This window comes from Megascapheus bottae, chromosome 15, assembly GCF_031878675.1.
Source record: "Megascapheus bottae isolate mThoBot1 chromosome 15, mThoBot2.hap1, whole genome shotgun sequence".
Taxonomy (NCBI): domain Eukaryota; kingdom Metazoa; phylum Chordata; class Mammalia; order Rodentia; family Geomyidae; genus Megascapheus; species Megascapheus bottae.
The window spans coordinates 22,149,073-22,171,111 of record NC_143523.1 but is presented as its reverse complement, the minus strand read 5'-3'; the positions used below and the strand labels follow the sequence as shown (position 1 = coordinate 22,171,111).

At 40.1% G+C, this 22,039-nt stretch overlaps 1 protein-coding gene and 1 pseudogene across 1 annotated transcript in view; one reads left to right on the top strand and one right to left on the bottom strand.

The window, feature by feature from the left end:
• Positions 1–17,741, top strand: part of Slf2 (SMC5/6 complex localization factor 2) — a 47,835-nt gene extending 30,094 nt beyond the window's left edge. Inside the window, exons 13-20 of the mRNA XM_090346066.1 lie at positions 1,185–1,361; positions 3,753–3,850; positions 6,523–6,610; positions 9,280–9,411; positions 9,952–10,029; positions 10,667–10,753; positions 13,909–13,977; positions 14,598–17,741. Coding sequence (XP_090202192.1) covers positions 1,185–1,361; positions 3,753–3,850; positions 6,523–6,610; positions 9,280–9,411; positions 9,952–10,029; positions 10,667–10,753; positions 13,909–13,977; positions 14,598–14,633 — 765 coding nt within the window. The 3' untranslated portion in view covers positions 14,634–17,741. The remainder of the gene's footprint in view (positions 1–1,184; positions 1,362–3,752; positions 3,851–6,522; positions 6,611–9,279; positions 9,412–9,951; positions 10,030–10,666; positions 10,754–13,908; positions 13,978–14,597) is intronic.
• LOC150053939 (large ribosomal subunit protein uL24-like) lies at positions 11,970–13,586 on the bottom strand (annotated as a pseudogene).
• Positions 17,742–22,039: the final 4,298 nt, after the last annotated feature.

Sequence of the window (22,039 nt, the reverse complement as noted above, 5' to 3'; positions counted from 1 at the left end):
TCTATTAGTTTCATACCAAGTGATTATACTAGTTTCTTAGATGAAATTTCTTAACAATTTTTATATTAAAAATGGGTAATTTTGTTATTTTTGTTTTAATGTTAAAAAACAAGGTCAAAATTCTTAATAACAATGTAAAAACATTTTTAATAACTGAAGCAAATCAGTGATTTTGAACCATTAGTAATATGTGGGTGTGGGCATGTGAGTATAAGACAGTAGAAATATATGTGGGGTGGAAACTGTGGCCTAGTGGTGAAGTGCTTCCCTAGTATGCACGTAACCCTGGGTTTGATTTCATGTTACCACATACACAGAAAAAGCCAGAAGTGGCACTGTGGCTCAGAGGTAGCCCTTGAGAAAGCCCAAGGATAGTGCCCAGGTTCTGAGTTCAAACCCCAGGACTGTCAAAAAAGGGAAGGGGGGGAGGGAGGGACGAAGGGTGGGTGGGTGTGTGGGTGTAGCTGGGTACCCGTGGCTCACACTTGAAATTCTAGTTACTTAGAAGACTGAAATCTGAGAATCACAGTTCAATGCCAGCTAAAACCAGTAAAGTCCATGGGACTCTTATCTTGAATTAACCACCCAAAAGCCCAGATTAGAGCTGTGGCTCAAGTGGTAGAATGCTGTGCCGTGAGTTCAAAGCACATAAGTAATACACACACAGGGGAAAAAAAGAAATGTGTGCATATACATTCTCACACACATACATATATACACACACTTAATCATACAGAAATATGTATGTATGTGTGTAAGTATACACACTTATTTGTATTTATTTAAACCTTGCTGGGAATAGTAACTTATCCCTATAATTCTAGGAACTTGAAAAGTAGAGAATGGAAATATAGTAGTTTAAGGCCAGCCTAGCCCAATAATTTTTTGAGCACCTCTTTTCCTCTATCTCAACCAATTAAAAAAAAAATGCTAGACATGGAGATGACATTGGAAGATGGTGGTGTTGAAGGGTAGGAAGATTACTTTTCAGGCCAGCCCAAAGCATAAATGTAAAACCTTGTTTGAAAAATAACTAAACTTTTTAGGCTGGGGGTAGAGCTTAAGTAATAAAGCAGTTGTCTGGCAAGCACAAGGTCCTTAGTTCAAAAAAAAAAACCAAAAACTATTAACAGCTCAGGTAAAATTTACCTTCTTTAAATTACTTTGTGTGTTTGTGTCAAAAGTTTCTAGGTTTGTGTACATCTATACACCCAGAAGGTTACCAAGATCGAGAAGTAATGTTGCTGATTTTAATGTTGTTTAAAATGAGTTTGGAAAAACAGCTGACACAGATTCCTCTAGTAGACTTTCAGAGCCTCCTGATAAACCTGATGAAAAATATCAGAGATTGGAACACAAAGGTAACATTACTAAAATTATTTCAGTATTGTCTTTTTGTACATCATCGAAGTTCAACTCCTGCAATACATATAGAAATTGCATTTGATGGGGTTGGAGGTATGGCTCAGTTTTTAGAACACCAGCCAGTGAGCAAGAATCAGGTAACAGGTATGAGTTCCCATCTCAGACCTAAATAAAAGTTGTATTCAAATTCAGTTAAGATCTTTGGAAGATAAGAAGAGAACTTGGAGAGCCGGACGGGTGGCTCACACCTGTAATCATAGCTACTCAGGAGGCTGAGATCTGAGGATCAAGGGTCAAAGCCAGCTGGGCTCTGAAGACTTTTCAACTCTTATCTCCAATTAATCATTAGAAAGGGGAGGGAGGGCTGGGAGTTTGGCCTAATGGTAGAGTGCTTGCCTAGCATGCACAAAGACCTGGGTTTGATTACTCGGTACCATATACATAGAAAAAAGCCAGAAGTGATGCTGAGGCTCAAGTGGTAGAGCTAGAGTTCTAGCCTTGAGAAAATCCAAGGACAATGCTCAAGCCCTGAGCTTAAGCCCAGAACTGGGCGGGAGGGGGTGGGGCAATGGGGTGTGGCTTCAGGAATAGGGTGGTAGCCTTGAGCTGAAGAGCTCCTACAAAGCCCAGGCCCAGAGTTCAAGCCCCATGACCCACAAAGAGAGAGGGGCGGACGGGGAGGAACTTGGGGGAAATAAGGGATTTTTTTTGTTTCTTTCTTTTGTTTGGTGCCAGTCTTGGGCTTAAACTCAGGACCCTGGGTATTGTTGAGCTTTTTTGTTCAAGGCTGATGGCTCTACTACTTGAGCCACAACTCCACCTCTGTCTGTTTGGAGGTTACTTGGAGATAAGAGTCTCATAGGCTTTCCTACTGGGTCTGATCCTCAGATTTCAGCTTCCTGAGATTACTATGCCCAGTGGTACTGTAATTTTCTTTTTTCTTTTTTTTTTTTTTTTTTTTGGTCCTGGGGCTTGAACTCTTGGCCTAGGCACCTAAGTTCTTCAGCTCAAGGCTACCACTCTACCATATTGAGCCATAGTGCCACTTCCATTTTTCATGGTATTGAACCATGATCCTCAGATCTCAGCCTCCTGAATAGATAGGATTACAGGCGTGAGCCACTAGCACCCAGCTGTGTTGTACTTTTTTTTTTTTTTTTCAATTTTTTTCTTTGGTGGATCCCGGGGCTTGAGACTGGCCTAAGTGCGGTCCTGGAGCTCTTCACCTCAAGGCTACCACTCTACCCCTGGGCCTGGGGGTTGTCTCTGAGCTCTTCAGCTCCAGACTACCTACTGCCCTACCCTTGAGCCAAGCCCCACTTCCTGTTTTCTAGAAGTTAATTGAAGATAAGAGTCTCTGGTCCCTTTGTGCCCAAGCTGGCTTTGAACCTTGATCCTCAGATCTCAGCTCCAGCAATAATTTAAACAATAATAATAATAATTTTTAATACCAATCTTTTCTAAAGATTATAGGTATTCAACAAATTGGGAACTATTGAACTAAAAAGGTATTCACTTATAGTAAATAGCATTATGCACTTACTGTAGACTATTTATATATAAGTACTGGAGATTCAACTGTTAAAAAAGCAGTATCCTTGTCCTTATGGGCTTTCACCCTACTTAGATGATAATTGTAGATTTTAGTAACAAGTATAATTAGGTACAACATCTAAGCAGACACATGAATGAAATGATAGTATGAGTCATATCTACAGCCAGAATACAAGATGTACTTCAGTAGCCATATGGACTGTAAACATGGGTTGGGAATTTGGCCTAGTGGTAGAGTGCTTACCTAGCATGCACAAAGACCTGAGTTCAATTCCTCAGTAGCACATACATAGAAAAAGCCGGAAGTGGCTTTTGAGCTGTGGCTCAAGTGGTATAGCTGTATCCTTGTGAAAACCTAAGGACAGTGCTTAGGCTCTGAGTTTAAGCCCAAGACTAGCAAAAAAAAGAAAAAGAAAAATACCATGTATCGACTCCCCTGAAGTGGAATGTAAGCATGTTTACATGCTTTTTTAGGCCCACGAACTTTACATGATGATATGTGACTCTCATATTTAGAAACTAATATTTTTGTTTATTTTTCTAAGAGGAACCATTTAAATTTAGAGATAATATGTGACTCATATTTAGAAACTAATATTTTTGTTTATTTTATTTTTCTAAGAGGAACCATTTAAATTTAGAGATAATATAAGATAAACAGTCTATATTAAGTGTTGTATATACTTAACAGCTTTTAGACTCCATATATCTGCAAAAAAATCCTGTGTTGTACTTTGTTAGTGCTTCCATTATTAAAGGAAGAAGGGATGTAGATTTGATTGCCTGCTATTTAATAGAAAATATTTTTTCTTCCTTTTAAAAAAAAATTACAGATGCATGAACTCTGCCTGGGCATAAATGAACTCTCCAGTCATCCCCACAACCTCTTGTGGTTGGTACAGCTAGTTCCTAACTGGACATCACGTGGAAGGTATTAGAAATGAGATACACATTAAGAAAAATTTATTATGGGGCTGGGAATGTGTCTTAGCAGTAGAGTGCTTGCTTAGCATGCATGAAGTCCTGGGTTCAATTCCTCACTACCACATAAACAGAAAACGCTGGAAGTAGCACTGTGGCTCAAGTGGTAGAGTGCTAGCCTTGAGCACTGATAGCTCAGGAAGAGAACCCAGGCCTGAGTTCAAGTCCTAGGATTGGCACCAAAAAAAAAAAATGTGTGCGCCCATATATATATATATACACACACACACACACACACACACACACAGTGTTTAGTTTAATGATTTTTTTTTTTCCAGTCGGTTGTGGGGCTTGAACTCTGGAACTGTCTCTCTACCCTTTGCGCTACAGTGCCACTTCTGGTTTTCTGGTAGTGAATTGGAAATAAGAGTCTCACAGCTGCTGCTAGAGGTGGCTCACGACTATAATCCTAGTTATTCAGGTGGCTGAGATCTGAGGATCAAAGTTCAAAGCCAGCTTGGGCAATACAAAGCCAAGAGATTCTTATCTCCAATTAATCACTAAAAAATGGGAAGTAGGGCTATGGTTCAAGAGTATCGTGGCAGGCTTGAGCTGAAGAGCTCAGGACAGCCCCCAGGCTTGAGCTGAAGAGCTCAGGACAGCCCCCAGCCCCATGACCCCCCCCCGGCCCCCCCCAAAAAGTCTCACGACTTTCATGCCCAGGCTGGTTTTGAACCTTGAACCTCAGATATCAGCTTCCTGAGTAGCAAGGATTATAGGTGTGAGCCATGGGCACTTGGCTATATCATTTATTACCTTTTTTTTTTTGCCAGTCCTGGGCTTGGGCTCAGGGCCTGAGCACTGTCCTTGGACTTTCTCAAGGCTAGCACTCTATCACTTGAGCCTCAGCGCCACTTCCGGCTTTTTGCTATGTATGTGGGGTACCGAGGAATCAAACCCGGGTCTTCATGCACGCTAGGCAAGCACTCTACCACTAGGCCAAATTCCCGGCCCCCATTCATCATTTTGTAACTTCATTTTAATTTTTTTACTGAGGTAAGGTCTTGCTTTATAGCCCATATTGGCTTATAATTTGCTATGCAACCCAGATTAGCCCCAAACACCTTGTTCTGCTTTAGATTCTCAAATGCTAAAATTACAAGTGTACATCACCAAGTCAGCTCACTCATCTTTTTTATTTATTTTTTGTTCACATACTGAGATTTGAACTCAGGGTCTGGGCACTGTCCCTGAGCTTTGTTGCTCAAAGCTGGGGCTCTACCTCTTGAGCTCCACTTTTGGCTTTTAAGTGTTTAATTGAAGATAAGAATCCCATTGTAGCTTGGCTTCAAACCTCAATCCTCCGGTCCACTCTCAGATTTTCATTGTTAGATCAAAGCCTTTTATTTATTATCTTACCCTTTTAGCTGTCTTTATAGTCCAGTGATAGACATTTTCACCTTTACTTAAAGAACTTCTATTGCTTTTTTTTAAGTTAAAGGTTTAGTCTGTCTGTCTGTCCATCTACCCATCCATCTCAATTAGATGGCCCCATTCTGATTCTTAATTCAGATCACATTATATAATGTGATTGATGTTTTAAAATATAAATTTAAGCCAGACACTAGTAACTCACACCTGTAATCCTAGCTACTCTTAAGGCTAAGATCTGAGATCACTGTTCAAAGTCAGCCAGGACAGAAAAGTCCAGGAGATTCTTATCTCCAATAAACTACTCAGAAAAAGCTAGAAGTGGTATTGCAGCTGAAGTGGTAGAGCACTATCCTTGAGCAAAAGAAGGTCAGGATCAGAACCCAGGCCCAGAGTTCAAGTGCTAGGATTAGTTTTTAAAAAATGGGGCGTGGTATATTTATATTTCACAGTTCTGAAGGTTGGAAGTCTAAGATCACGGCACTCGTGGAATATTTCTTCCAGGTGAGAGAGTCACCAGTGCCTGGCTCTTGACTTTTGAGTTTCTATAATACAAAACAATATAGTTGACACATACCCTAAAAATGAATTCATTTTCTTTCTCTCTTTAATAAAGAACTTAATTTTTCCTGCAATAAAATACAATTCTATCAGTAAATCAGCAAGATTTTTATAAAAGGGAAGCAGGGTTTGCTGATATACAGAGCTTTAGGTAATTCTGACTTTATGTACTTTTTTTTTTTTTTCCAATCTGGAATGAACTCAGGGTCTGGGCACTGTCCTTGAGCTTTCTCAAGGCTAGCACTCTACTACTTGGGCCATAGCACCACTTCCCGCTTTTTCTGTTTATATAGTACCCAGGATCAAACCCAGGGCTTTGTGCATGATAGGCCATACTCCAAGCCCTGAATGAAAATCTTTTGCCATTCTACAATAATTTGTTCTTCTACAGCCTTTTTTTTTTTGGAGCATTGCCTGTATTTCAAACAGTATTGATTAAAATGAGTTCTAGGGGCCAGGAGTTTAGCCTAGTGGTAGAGTGCTTACCTAGTATGCTTGAATACCCGGGTTCAATTCCTCGGTACCACATACATAGAAAAAAGCCAGAAGTGGTGCTGAGACTCAAGTGGTAGAGATCTAGCCTTGAGAAAGTCCAAGGACAGCGCTCAGGCCCTGAGCTCAAGCCCAGGACTGGCAATAAATAAATAAACAAACAAATGAGTTCTAACTACCTTTTAATTATAATTCCAGGCAATTGAGACAGTGCCTGAGTCTAGTGATTATTTCAAAGCTTTTGGAAGAGAAACCTGAAGATATCCCTAATGCTAACAATCTACAGGTATGGATACATTTTTACTTTTAATAAATGAGAGAAGTAGTGAAATGTAGGAGAAATTGATAAATCCTAATCAGAAGTTTTGAGGTTAGATCTCAACTCCCAGCCATACTATTCATGTAGTTGTGTGTGGGATGGAGGTGGGAGGTGCTAGTACTAGGGCCTGAAGTCAGATTCTCAATTTTATCACATTAGAAATTTCAGAGCTCTTACTTTTTTTTAACTATCTTGTACCTTTTTTAATATTGTAATGTTTTTAGATCATAGAACTTAAATGTGATTTTCCTTCAGTACTTAATCAGTGTAAATATATCATATATACATGCATGCCATGGAAACTACTCAGAGATGTTGATAGGATTCAAAAGTCTACTCTTAATTTTGAACCAGAATGTCAACATAGGACCTAATCTATGTGCCTGTGTTGTTCTTGTTTGAGTTGCAATTGAATACAAGATTCTCCATTACCAGATCCTAGGAATAAATTAAGATTAGAAATTAAGAGAAGTCTGCCTTTGCATAATCCAGTGATTGTAACAAGATAAATCACCACTGAGGCTTAACTATTATTGTTCTTTCTACACTGAGTGTACAAAGGACAATAATAGGAAGTATAAGATGCAACAAGACAAAGAGGTTGATGGGACAGCTGATTTTTTTTATTCTAAGTTGAAGTGCATTTGATTCTAGAGATATGAACCACCAAAGCAACAAATGGCTCTCAATCCTTTCAATGATACTCACTGCCTTTAACAGATGAGGATGGGGGCTAGGAGTTTGGCCTAGTAGTAGAGTGCCTGCCTAGCATACATGAAGCCTTGGGTTTGATTCCTCAATACCATATACACAAAATGACCAGAAGTGGTGCTGTGGCTCAAGTGGCAGAGTGCTAGCCTTAAAAAAGCCCAAGGATGGCCAGGAGTTTGGCCTAGTGGTTAAAGTGCTTGCCTAGCATGCATGAAGACCCGGGTTCGATTCCTTGGTACCACATACATAGAAAAAAGCCGAAAGTGGTGCTGAGGCTCAAGTGGTAGAGCTCTAGCCTTGAGAAAGTCCAAGGACATTGCTCAGGCCCTGAGCTCAAGCCCAGACTGGCAAAAAAAAAAAAAAAAAAGCCCAAGGACTGCTCAGGCCCTGAGTTAAAGCCCCAGGACTGGCAAAAGAGAGGGGGAGGGGGATAGGAGCCTGGCACAGTGGCTCACGCCTGTAATCCTAGCTATACAAGAGGCTGAGATCTGAGGATCAAAGTTCAAAGCTAGCCTGGGGCACAAAAGGACCTGAGACTTATTTCCAATTTACCTTTAGAAAACAGAAAGTGGGGCTTGGCTCACGAGTAGGGCAGTAGCCTAGCTGAAGAGCTCAGGGACAGAGCCCAGGCCCAGTTCAACCCTCATGACCCACCAAAAAAAAAAAACAGAGAGAGCTGAGGATAGGATTTCTGCAATTTATTTAACTATTCTCTTTTTTTTTTTTTTTTTTTTTGCGGAGGTGGGGGGTGTATGGGGCAGGGGGCTCCAGTCTGGAGCCAGAACTTAGGGCCTGGCTCTGTCACTCAAGCTTCTTTTGCTCAAGGCTAGTGCTCTACTAATTGTTTTTGTTGGCTAACTAGAGATAAGAGATTTTTCTGCCAGGGCTAGTTTTGAACCATCATCTTTCTATCTCAACCTCCAGAGTAGCTAGGGTTATAGGCCTGAGCCAAGGGCACCCAGCACACTTCTCTATTCTCATTACCTTTTCTTGAGAGACTAACTCCTCAGGCTTACTGTTTTACAGAAATTATATAGATTGGATGTTTGTTTTTTTCCATCCACCTTTTTTGTTGTCTGTGTATTGATACTGGAGCTTGAATTCAGGGCCTCAGGCTCTTTCTGGGCTTTCTTTTTCTTACTGGTATTCTACCACTGGAACAATTCTAGCCCCACCCAGTTGCTTACAATGTTTTTTTTCTAGAATTCGGTGTTTTACAGCCACAAGGAAATCTACTGTTGATTTTTAAATAAATTTTAGAGAAATAATTTTCTTGACCTTAGCTGAATGGCTTGATCTGCACATTTATACTAAATCTTTTAACTTTTTTTTTTTTTTTGCCAGTCCTGGGCTTGAGCTCAGGGCCTGAGCACTGTCCTTGGACTTTCTCAAGGCTAGAGTTCTACCAATAGAACCTCAGCACCACTTCTGGCTTTTTTTTTTCTATGTATGTGGTACTGAGGAATCGAACCCGGGTCTTCGTGCATGCTAGGCAAGCACTCTACCACTAGGCCAAACTCCCGGCCCCTTTAATGTTTTTTTTAAAAAAGGCAATTGGAGACTTAAGTAAAGGTAAAAACAGCTATCGTTGGACTATCAAGACAGCTGAAATGGTAACATTAAAGAAGGAGAATGGACAGTGGACACACTATAGAACCCTAGTACTGGTGGCTCATTCTTGTAATCCTAGTGACTCAAGCTAAGATCTTAGGTTCAAAGCCAGCCTGGGCAGGAAAGTGTGAGATTCCTATCTCCAGTTAAACACCAGAAAACCAGAAATGATGATATGGCTCAAGTGGTAGAGTACTAGCCTTGACCCAAAGAGCTCAAGGACAGTGCCCAGGCCCTGAGTTCAAGCTCCAAGCCATACAAAAGAAAAAGTAACTGTACGTGGTAATGTTCACTGTCTCCTTTTTCTTTGGTAGATATCAGTCCTACATCGCTATCTTGTACAAATGAAGCCTTCTGATCTGTTAAAGAAAATGGTCTTGAAGAAAAGGGCTGAACAACCAAATGGCATCATTGATGACAGTCTTCATCTAGAACTTGAAAAGCAGGTATTTAGGTCTAGATCTCAGATGAGTATTAATTATTGCTGTCATGAAATTCTTTTCAATAAACAATAAATCAGAGTCCAAGTAAAAAAATATGGTTATGCTGGGCACAGTGGCTCAAGCCTGTAATCCTAGCTAATCAGGAGGCTTTGATCTGAGAATTGAGGTTCAAAGCCATCCCAGGCATTAAACACTGAAGTCTGTGAGACTCTTATCTCCAATTAATCTCTAAGAAATGGAAGTGGGTCTGTGGTTCAAGGGGTAAGGCAGTAGCCTTGAGCTGATGAGTTCAGGAACAGTGCCCAGGCCCAGAGTTCAAGCCCCATGACCAACAAAAAAAGGTGGGAGGATGGTTGTTGATAATTGGGGACCAAAGTGAATTTTGTAGTCACATTAGGACAGTTGTGAAAATTAAAATCAAAGTCTGGTTTAAATGTGTTGTTTTTCCTTTCTTGCCATCTCAGTTTTTTGTCTTTCCTGGTAGGTAAACAGAGATGATACTAGCTAAATAATGAATATTAATTTTACTCATTTCTTCAATAGGCTTATTACCTGACCTACATTCTTCTTCATTTAGTTGGTGAAGTTAGTTGTTCTCATTCTTTTTCTTCAGGACAACGGGTAGGTATTGTTCACTAATGCTGTTTTAAATAGATGTTGTGGATGGAATGAATGGACAAGTTGTAGGAATTAATGGAAGTTAACAGACTTTGCTATAGAAATCCTGGTATGCATTAGAAAGAGAAATGTAATAGTAAACATTTTTCTTTCTTTTTTTTTTTTTGCCAGTCCTGGGCTTGAACTCAGGGCCTGAGCACCGTCCTTGGAATTTCTCAAGGTTAGAGCTCTACCACTTGAGCCTCCGCTCCACTTCCAGCTTTTTTTTCTATGTATGTAGTACTGAGGAATCGAACCCAGGTCTTTGTGCATGCCAGGCAAGCACTCTACCACTAAGCCAAACTCCCGGCCCAATAGTAAACATTTTTTAATGGCTTTTTAAAGAAGTTTTTGTTTTTCAATGTTAATAAATTCTTTAATAATAAAAAAAAGTTTTTTTAATGTTTTTTGTTGAAACATTGCCTCATTTCTGTAGCCAAAGCTAGACTTAAACCCTTAATCCCCCTACCCCAGGCTCCCAAATTCTAGGTTTATATGCAAGCACTACCATGTCTTTAAAATAAAAAAAGTAGGGATTTGTTTTTGTATATATGTGTTGATACTGAGTTTTATCCATTGTCATCTATTTTATTTCACATAGAAACACTTTGTTCTACTCTGTGGCGCTTTGGAAAAGCATGTTAAGTGTGATATTAGGGAAGATGCAAGACTTTTTTACAGAACTAAGGTAAGTTTTTACATAATTTTTGTTTTAATTTTAATTTTATTTCTGGCTTTTCTATGTATGTGGTACCAAGGAATCGAACTCAGGTCGTTGTGCAAGATAGGCAAGCATTCTACCACTAGGCCAAACTCCCGGTCCCATTTGATTTTTATCTTTTTATTTATTTATTTATTTATTTTTATTTATTTATTTGCCAAACTTGGGGATTGAACTCAGGGCCTGAGCACTGTCCTTGGGCTTTCCTCAAGGTTAGTACTTTACCACTTGATCCACAGCACCAGTTCCGGCTTTTCTATATATGTGGAACCCAGGACTTGAACTGGGGTCTTCATGCATGCTAAGCAAGACTCTACCACTAGGTCAAACTCCCGGCCTCTTGTTTTAATTTTTAATCTTGGATACATGAATGTTTAAAGTAAAGCCAGGTGTTGTTGTTGCACACCTGTAATCACAATACTTGGGAGCATAAGGTAGGTAGGGTCTCAAATTATGGGCCAGGAATACTATTTGCCTTATGTTTAGAGGTTTAACATGGTTTTACAAAACTCAGACTTTACCAGAAAAACAAAATTCTACCATGCTAGATAATTTTTGTTATTGGTGGTTGTGAGGCTTGATTCAAGGATGTTTCTGCCTGGGCTAAATCTCAGATCCAGCCTCCTTCCTCAGATCTTAGCCTCCCTCCTAAGTAGCTAGGATTACAGGCATGAGCCACTGGCATCTGGCTTAGCCATTTTTGTTTTACTTACTCTTCAGAGAGGCTCTTATGTTTTTGTCAGAACTGGCTTTAACTGAGATTTTCTTTATACTTCTTTTACAGATATATGACAGATATATACCACCATGACCAGTCTTGAGATAGGGTCTCAATAAATGTGCTAGGCTAGCCTTGAACCATGACCATCTAGCTCACAAATGTCCCAACTAGCCATAGGCACGAGCTACTGTGATTTTGTTTATCTGAGCCAGGATCTTGATATGTAGCCTGAGTTGGCCCAGATGTACCCAAGTACAGATTGAAATTAGAAAAGTTGAGATCTAAGCAGATTATGATAAGGGAGGTTTTATTAATTTCTGTAATTTGAAAGTCTATGCATAAAATTTGAGTCATTTTTTTCTTTCAATGGAAAATTGAATTCAGTTGTTGAGCTCTGAATTGTTGAAGCTATGAGATTTTCTTTTCACTTTTTTTTTAATGAAAGTTGTATATAAGATTACTTCATTCCTGCATTTTCTCAATTGTTTCTTCCTTGTATTTGCCCTTTTCCTTTCCTACTTGGTGGGATTTGGCTTTCCGTGCCAGGATCTTTTTGCGGTCTTTATCCAGTTTCAGCCAGGGTGAAAGCCCTTCCTGTAAACCTGACCACTTTGCTGATCAGCTGATCTTTCTCGTGCCCTTGTGCAGCCTGCACCTCATCATCCTTTCAGATGGGCATAGACCACACGTTGTGTGCCGGGGCCAGCCGGCAGCAAACCAGGGTTCGCAGATCGGGGTTCCTGAAATATCTTCCCTCCTTTTAGCAGCCTGAGCCAAGTTTAGTTGGGATGCATTGTGCCTGGTTGTAGTGCCTGTTAAAAGGGACTTGTTGCTAGGGCCTTTAGGCTTGCCTAAAGGTTGAAAAAGGGATTGAGGCCGTAAGGCTGCAGCCGGAGCCGGTGGGTGTGAGGGGTAAGGTTTAGAATCAGACACCATAGTGGCCTGAGGGTCATCTTTCTTTCCTACTTCTGGGGGGGCTCTCTGCTCCATCCCCATTTTCGATAGAAAATGTAGGATTTCTTCTAACTTCTTCTCCATCGTAGCCATCCGGCCCTCCATTGACTCATCATAACTTTCCTCCTTGATATTCAAACCTGAATTCTGATACTCAATATCTACTGGTTGTTGTTCCCTTTTCAAGATCTCACTTAGACTCTCTTGGGCTGCGGCATATGGCTCAGCCTCAGGTTTTTCAGAAGGGTCCTTTAACTCATAAATTTCCCTTAATTCAAGATTAAGTTCAGCATTCTCATGTTGAGGATCTATGCATTCACTTACTAAATTCCATACATCAATAGCCTCTACTGGGGTCTTTTCGGGGCCATATACATTATAATATTCTTGAATTCTTTTTCCTATCCACTGCCAGGTTTTTTGGAATTCCTCCTCTATAAACCTGGGGCATGCCTCCTCCACAAACTGTAGGAAGCTCTAAAGCACCCCTTTTTCCACCCACGTTCCGTGGGCTTCAAATAGGCCTGTTAAGATCGGTACATATGACCTATGGCTATTAACTTGACCCATAATTTTTACTCCTGACTATACACTCTCTTAAGATCCTCTCTTAATAGTCCTACGATGTGTTACTCACCACAGGGAGGGGTCCTTCACCTTCGTCCCAGATTTTCAGGGTCCCTGTTCGGGTGCCAGTTGCCAGGGCCTACCGGCAGCAAATTGGGGTTCCTGAAATAGGGGGCAGGGACTGGAAAAAATAGAAGAGAGACAAACACATCGGGTCTGGGAGGTCTGCCGCCCAGGTAAAAACTGCCGCCTGGTTTATTGTCAACTCCAGGCTTCTATCCCTTCTTGAAACCAGGGAACTTCCAACTGTTACATTCATATGGTAAATCTCAGGTCATTTAAACAGAATAAGGCCATAAAACAATAAGACAATAAAGCCATTGTCTGATGCAAATCAAGGTACAATTTGATTCCACTCTGGCTCCCAACAGTTGTGCTTTTGTCTCAGCTCTTTGGAAAGAGGGGAAGACATAATCTTCCTGCAAATGTGGGAAGGTGCATTGAAATGCCTTTTCCAGTTCTTGCTTTGGTCAGAAGTGCAAAGGGATAGAACTTCATTTTGGCCGCTCCTACTTCAGCAATGGCCGAAAAGAGAAGAGCAAGATTCTTTGCCAGTCCTGGACTTGAGCTCAGGGCCTGAGCACTGTCCTTATCTTTTCTCAAGGCTAGAGCTCTACCACTTGAGCCTCAGCACCATTTCTGGCTTTTTTTTTTCTATGTATGTTGTACCAAGGAATCGAACCCAGGTCTTTGTGCATGCTGGGCAAGTACTCTACCACTAGGCCAAACTCCCGGCTCCAAAATTTTTTTTTATATCAAGTTTTAAGTTGTGTAATGAATGCTTTGATGTCATCTCTATTCCTCTTGGTATTTTTTTAAGGTGAAAGATTTGGTTGCCAGGATACATGGAAAATGGCAAGAAATAATCCAGACATGTCGGCCTACTCAGGTATCACTTTATTAAAGTTTTACTAAAGTTTATTAAGATTTTTACTAATTAGTACTCTTGGAGCAGTTTAAAACAAAAGTATAGCAGAGTATAATTGTTTCTAATTATCTTAGGATAAATAAATGGAAATCCCAATATTATCTGTGATTGTGTATATTTTTAGTTTTTATATTCATTAATTTATTTTCCAAAGTAATTGTGCTTATTGAAATGTTACCTAGCATCAAGCAGAATTATTTCATGAACTTTTTTTTGTGCTGCAGCTGACTTTGAACCTTGATCCTCAGATCCCAGCCTCCTGAGGAGCTAGGATTACAGGCATGAGCCACTGTGCCCAGCTATAATCTCACTTTTTTACAACCTCTTTATTCTTTTGTTATTGTGGCAAAAGTAGTCTTTGATTTTTTTTAAATTTTTTTATTGTTTTAATTTCTAGCCTCAGTAGACTTTTTAAGCTGGCTATCTATGCCAGTTTGACATAAAAACAAAATGATTTAGTATTGCAACTACATTAATCAGCATTATATATTAATAATTTCCTTAAATGCATCTTTTTGTGAGTGGTTGCAAAAAAAAAAAAATACCCTAGATTTACATTATACTCTTTTTCATTTTTCTAGGGGCAGCTTCATGACTTCTGGGTACCAGATTCTTAACAAGACTTAAGAGCAACAAAAATATGAACCAAGAGAAATTCATTGAAAGCCTTTCCAAGAGAAATAGAAACAATTAGTATGGAATCCAATGGATTGATACAAAAATGCACAACAAATGTTCCACTTGAATATCTAGTATAAAGCTGGTAATGAAGAAATGGCCATTTCTGAAGTAGATATGAAATATAAAAAAGCCAAGTCATATAAAAGGAGAAGTGGGATAGAAGCAGCTAGTAGATACGTATTTAACTTACCCTCATTAACTCATCTTGTTAAATTATAAACCAGTAATCTTTTTTAGGTAGTATTTGTGGCATTGGATAATCACAGGAACTAAGGAAGAAGAGTTTGTATCAACTTGTGTTGAACATAGAAACAAGACAAAGTTCCTGTTTAGTTTTTACTCTTGGTTATTTTAGGAGACAAAGGGAAAGCTTAGAACAGAGTTCATTAATTAAAATCATAGTCTCTTCTATAACTCCTGTATTTCCCCTCACTATTCAAGGTTATAAATTAGGTTTTTTTAGAAAATATTTAAACAGTTAAAAAAACAGAAGTTTGGTATATTGTCAAATTCTCCTAAAAGGAAGAAGTTAAGCTGTAAAGTATTGGCTCTCTTTTTAAAATGCCAAAACATTCATAAGTCGTTTGTTTGGAGTTTGTTTAAAATGCATATATTTTCTTAAATACTAGTTAAGTCATAGAATCTTGGCTAAATCTTAGAATTCTTCCCCTTGGTAACTATATAACAGAAGTGTCTATTGTAAAAGCTTAAAGTTCTAGAAATTTTTCCCAAAACATTTTTTTCCATGAGTATATAATTTCAGCAGAGATCTAGATAGTGTTTATCCTTTGGGACACTTGTGTACGGGTGGATGTGTGTGTGTGTGTGTGTGTGTGTGTGTGTGTGTGTGTGTGTGTACACTTGTATTTTGAAGTTGTTGCACTTGAAAACCACAGCTGCTCTAAATTCTGTTAAACACTGGAAAGCCATCCTCTGGTATATATGGTGGAGGGTTAGTAGAAGTGCACATATTAGTCTGATCCCAGGGGCCTTTACAAGCTTTCGTGGTAGTAATGGACTCTTACTAACCAATGGAAAAATTCTTTTGTTGACCAAGTGTCCCTTTCAGAGTTTGTTTCCTGAAAGAGCTTAAAATACTAGATTGGGTGATTTGCTCTTTGAAGAGCATTGAGTGTCTCCAGCTATCAAGGGGGATGATGAAGGGAAATGGATGTTTTTGGTTTGAAAGGGAAGAAAATCACTTTTGAAAACTTTCTACCTCTAAATAGAGGCTTAGGAGTACAAACCATTTTATCTTAAATTTACCATTTACTTTTGAGCCCATGTCAAGTATTGGGCAGTTAGAGATTTTATAAGTAAGAATAGATAAATCTAGTTTGCAAGAACCCAAGATGAATGACTAGGAGTCAGACCAACAAAAGTTTTATTCTGTGTTGAGTTTACTGGTAAGAATATTATCTTGATACTACCTCTCAAGGGTATTACAAAATGCCACTTATGGTTAAAGAGATAGATACAAAGAGTTATATTTGACAGAAAGCTTGAACTCTGGCATCTATCTGCCCAGCAATGGGGGCTTTCACTTTGTAATTTAATACTTTGTAGATACATTATTTGTGTGTAATTTTATAAGTGTTCATATTTTTCTCATTTTGCATTGTGTAAAGTGTATAAAATCTCAAAGTATAAAATACGGCTTATATTGCTTGTAATTACAGTGTGTAAATATTTTCTAATCGTGTACATTGATGGGAACAAGTGGGTTATTCAGGTTTTTGTTTGTTTTTTTTTTTTAAGTGACCCTTTTATATTGCGGTTTCAACAGATAGCTATCCATCAAATTTAAAACCACTTTGATACATTTTTATTTAGCAGTCAAGGGAAAAAACATTTTTAATTCTTTCTCCACTAGAGAAAAATACTTCATCTGTCCCTTTAAAATACATGGCCAGGTGTCCATTTATGCCACTGTTGATGACACTGGTAGAGGTCTTCGGTCTCCAGGTCATGCTCCAGTGAGTATTTCCATTTGGATTCTCACAGAAATCATGTGATTCTCTTTCAGCACAAGAAGCCCGTGCTTTTCCTCCCAAATCAAGAATTTCCCTTCTCCCTCTTAAGCCCCCATGCTTTGTCTCCCTCGTGTTTTGGCCCATTGAGTGGATGGTACAAGCCAGGGAGAAAACGTTCATTGCACAGAGAATGTCAGGCCACTTTTGGGACTTGGCAAACAAAGCTTGCACTGAGTGGTGGTGTGTTTGGCAGTGTCTGTGCCAAAAATCACCTTGTCTAATTTTCTGGATGTGTATGTCAAACACATACCCTTATTGCAAGCAGAAAATTAAGGTACCTGTGTTTATGCTTTTGTGTGTAACTGCCTTTTCTAATCTGCTTTTCTTACTGAAAATATAACTCTGCTATATCATGTTAAGTGAAGAGGCTCACCGTTCACAAAATGCATCTATGTAGCAGTAAGGTAACGTTTGTACATTTTCTGTCTTTCTCCTGATGGCAGTGGTGCCTCTTACCACCTTTTGGAAGGTTGGCTTTTATTTTTGAACTGCAAGTCGTAGCTTGCTTTTGACTTCACAAAAATCTCCCCAGTAAAAGATAGGTAATGATGTGTTATCATCCAAGCTCTGTTGGAGCCTTTGTGCTTTTTATCAAAACAGATCTAGTGGGTAGGGGCTGGCCAGTAAATAATGTGTGGAGTCCTTAAACCAAGAGTAACTTTTAAATATAGATAAGTAAACATTTTAAGAAGTGAACCTACAAGCAACTGAGTTGGAGAATTGAGATGGCTCTGCTGGTTTGTCTCTAAGAAAGCAAGGGTAGGAACAGAAAAGCACCAGAGTCGATAGCATTGTCTTACTGATGGTTTCCTACTCATCAGCATTGTAGGTATACCTTATTGTCTGTGTGTTCTTTTCCCCAGGCAGTCCTGTCCACCAGTTAATCCACCAGCTCTTGGCAGTAAATGCGGATTTCCTTTTAGTTTTTTTTCTTTTAAAATTTTATACTACATCTTGTTTAAGGTCCTCTGAATGTATGTGTGTGTTATTAAAACTGCTTTTTCTCGGTTTAAATGTGTTTGGTAACCTTTGTTGGGGAATAGGTTCAGTTAAGTATTTAAATGCTGTTTCTTTCTTAGCCATCCTTTAGAATCCATTTTTGTTTTGTTTTGTTTTTTGCCAGTCCTGGGAACTAAACTTAGGGCCTGAACACTGTCCTTGGGCTTTTTTTCCTCAGGGCTAGTGCTCTATCACTTGAGCCACACCACCACTTCCGGCTTTTCCAAGTATGTGGTACTGAGGAATCGAACCCGGGTCTCCGTGCATGCTAGGCAAGCACTCTAACCACTAGGCAAAACTCCCAACCCCTAGGATCCTTTCTTTTTGGTTGGTTTTGGGGCGTGAACTCTGAGCCTAGGCACTGTCCCTGAGCTCTTTTGCTCAAAGCTAGTGCTCTACCACTTTGAGCCACAACTCCACTTCAAGTTTTTGAGTGGTTAGAGATAAGAGTCTCAGAGGGATGCTTCTGCTTAGCTGGCTTCAAACTGCAGTCCTCAGACCTCAGCCTCCTGAGCAGGATTATAGGTATAAGCCCCCAGCACCTGGCTGGTTTTGTTTTGTTTTGTTCGTAATAGGTCTTTAACTCTGGGCCCTGGGCGCTGTCCCTGAGCTCTTCAGCTCAAAACTACCACCCGACTCCTTAAGCCACAGCGCCACTTCCGGTTGTCTGGTTTAATTAGTGAAGAGTCTCCTGGAGGGACCGGGAGTTTGGCCTAGTGGTAGAGGGCCTGCCTAGCAAGCACGAAGATTCCTCGGTACCACATACATCGAAAAAGCCAGAAGTGGTGCAGTGGCTCAGGGTAGAACACTAGCCTTGAGGAAAGCCCAAGGACTGTTCAGGCCCTGAGCTCAAGCCCAGGACTGGCAAAAAAAAAAAAAAAAAAAGAGTCTCATGGACTTTGTAGTGCCTGGGTTGGCTTCTCAGCCTCTGGAGTAGCTAGGATTACGGGCGTGAGCCACCCTACCCATTATGGTTTTGGTTTCTTTAAATGTTTAATTTTTATCTCCTGTCTTTGGAAAACATAAAAGTACAACTATATGCAATTCGCTTATAAAATCAGTTAGTTTTTTTTTTTTTTTTTTTTTTTTGCCAGTTCTGGGCTTGAGCTCAGGGCCGAGCACTGTCCTTGGACTTTCTCAAGACTAGAGCTCTACCACTTGAGCCTCAGCACCACTTCCGGCTTTTCTATATATGTGGTACCAAGGAATCGAACCTGGGTCTTCATGCGTGCTAGGCAGGCACTTCAACCACAAGGCCAAACTCCCAGCCCAAAAATCAGTTAATTTTTATACTTTACAGTCAGAAATTCAGTTATCTCATTCGTATTTCTTTTGCCATAGTCATTGAATAAGTACTGAGTTACCTACATGTCAAACACTACTTTTAGAATTCAGTAAAGATTTGGCAATGAATAACACAAAATGACTCCTGAGAATCTGATCTGACAGTATTCACATTGAAATAGGCTTTTGGACAAAGAGGGCTGGATCCAGATGCCTTCATCCCACCAGACACTTAGGGCTCTGCATATATCAGCTGTAGAGAGGCAAAGGTTAACATATAGAACAAACTTCCCCAGAAGGCTTTGACACTGTTGCCAGAAACTTAAGTTCCAGAACCCTCTGAGGACTTCTTCTTTTTTTTTTTTTTTCTTCCTTCAGACAGGCTGGGTTAGATTAGCCATGATCATTTTTTCTCTGATGAGTTGGAGGGCTGAGGGTAAGGCAGAGTGACCCTTCTGTAAAAGCAGACATTGCGGTAATACTTAATGAGGAACCGGCTACACAGCCTTTTGTAGTTAAGGAAATAGCCTTCTTGCCTTTAGGCCTAACCTTTAGTTCACAGATTCACCACACCAGCCTTTTGATCTTTGGTAAATTGTATAAACTCAATCTTAGTTTCATAATGATAATATGATGCCCACTTTAGGGATTGTGAGGAATAAATGAGCTGTGCATGAAACGTGTTCAACAGCACCAGGCATATATCAGGAACTCAGTAAATGATAGTTGATCATTTCTTAGCTCTAACTTGAGGCGCTAACATTTAGCTTGAGGCTTGATGACAAATTGATCTTAAAACACTGAAGATGTGCCTGACATCAAGTCAAAAAGCTAAAAAAAAAAGTTGGGCACAGTAGCTCATGCCTGTAACCTAGCTACTCAGGAGGCTGAGATCTGAGGATCAAGGTTCAAAGCCAGCCAGGGCACAAAAGGGCACTAAAGAACTGGAGACTCTTATCTCCAATAAATCTCTAGAAAACAAAGTGGAGCATGGCTCAAGGGCAGGGCAGTAGCTTGAGCTGAAGAACTCAGGGACAACGCCCAGGCCCAGGAATAGGGCTGTGGCCTTGAGCTGAATTGCTCAGGGACTGTGCCCAGGCTGAGTTCAAGTCCCATAACCCACAAAAAAAAAAAAAAAAAAAAGAATATACTTCTTTGGGAGCCTCAGAGACTTCTCTAACCCTATTTGCACTGGTTAGAAAAAAATAAAATTAACACCAAGCACGCTAAGGCAGATGATGGGTGGTGGTTTTTCCAGCATTCTGGACATGTCCTGACATTCCCTTTTCCTTGCTAACCATTCCCTAGGCTGGAATCAAGAGAGGGCAAACCAGAAGACCCAGCTCTGGGTCTGATTCCAAGAGGCCTGACTGGAAGGAAAACTTAACAAGCAAAACAGGCTTCTTGAGGCACAGAGCAACAGTGAAGCTATAGTATTGTTACACTGGTGACAGTCCCTAAGGAAGAAGACTTCAGCTACAGCTACGTATGTAGCCAAAATAAAGATCATACCACCTAAGGGGAAGAGCTAGGCAGATCAGGGGTGGAAGAACAGACGTGCACCACAGTGAACAGGAGCAGGACATTCTGACTAGACCAGGGTTCTCTTACCTCAGGGAACCCCTGCTCAAGTTTCAGTTCATGGCTGTCGCCTCACATAGGAACTCTACTACAATGAGTAACTGCAGAACCTGGAGCCAAACCCCTTTTGGTGTGTGAGTAGCTGAGAACAAAGCCCAGAACCATCCACAAAACTCAATTTGTTAAGGTACTTAGGATTCCAAATGAAATCCTCTTACCAGCTTCCCTGTGAAGAAGTCAAGGCAGCGCCTTCAAGACTAATAGCCTGTTCAGCCAATGACGTGCCCTGTGTTCCAGAACATACAATAGATTAGAGAACAATTTTTGGTTTTGAGTCTTTCAATGTTGGTAAGTTCCCTTGTTCATATTATAGCAGGCTGATTTGTTCCCTTAGTTGCTTTTACTTCTGACTTTGCATTGGTTAGGTTAAGAGATGTTAGAGGAAGTGGGAGAGAGAGAGATGGATTGTGGACTAAACATGTATTGCCCAGTGTACTGAAGGAACTTCCCAGTAACAGTTTTAGCAAGTGCCACACTGCCACTTAGCATTGAAATCACCCTTTTTACTCATTTGAAAAAATAGGAGAGTTTTGAGTCTGCTATCAGAGCACCTCAGAGGAGGAAGGCTTGACATTAATAAGTGATATTAAACGAGATGCAGAACCCGCCACACTGGACTACTTGCCACCACTTCAGGTATGTGAAGTCAACATTGTGCACATCTTAAATATAGGTAAAGTTTTTAACTGAACTCTACATTCAGTCCATCTTCTCAGGTTCTTCTTCGTGAAAAGAAATTACATAAATTTTTCTTTCTGCTTCCCAGTAGGAAAAAAAAAAAATCAAAACACAACCTCTGGCCAGCAGTGTGGCCTAGTGTTAGATTGGGGTTTGCCCAGCATGCATGAAACCCCTGGATTTGATTCCTTCGTATCACAGAAAAAGTCAGGACTGGTGCTGTGACTCAAGTGGTAGAGCACCGGCTTGAGAAAGCTCAAGGATGATACCTACCTGAGTTCAAATCCCAAGACTGGAAGAAAAAAAAGAACACCTCTTAGCCAGTTCATCCTTGTAATCCTAGCAACTCAAGAGGCTGAGATCTGAGGATCACAGTTCAAAGCCAGCAGGGCAGGAAATTCTATGAGACCATCTCCATTAACCACCAGAAAACCAGTAGTGTAGCTCAAGTAGTAGATCACTAGCCTTTAGCAAAAGAGCTCAGAGACAGCACCCAAGCCCTAAATTCAACCCCCACAACCAAAACAAAATACCTCAACCTCTTGCTTGCCCCTTCTCGTCTTTATACTTCTCTAAAACAAAGTCTCTGTGCTAATTTGAACATTTCTTCCTTTGTTAGTGATATTTCCCCTGTAGCTTGACCTGCTTTCACCATCTTAGACTTTCCCAATCTTCACTGTTCTCTTTAAACACAAGAATGAATTCCA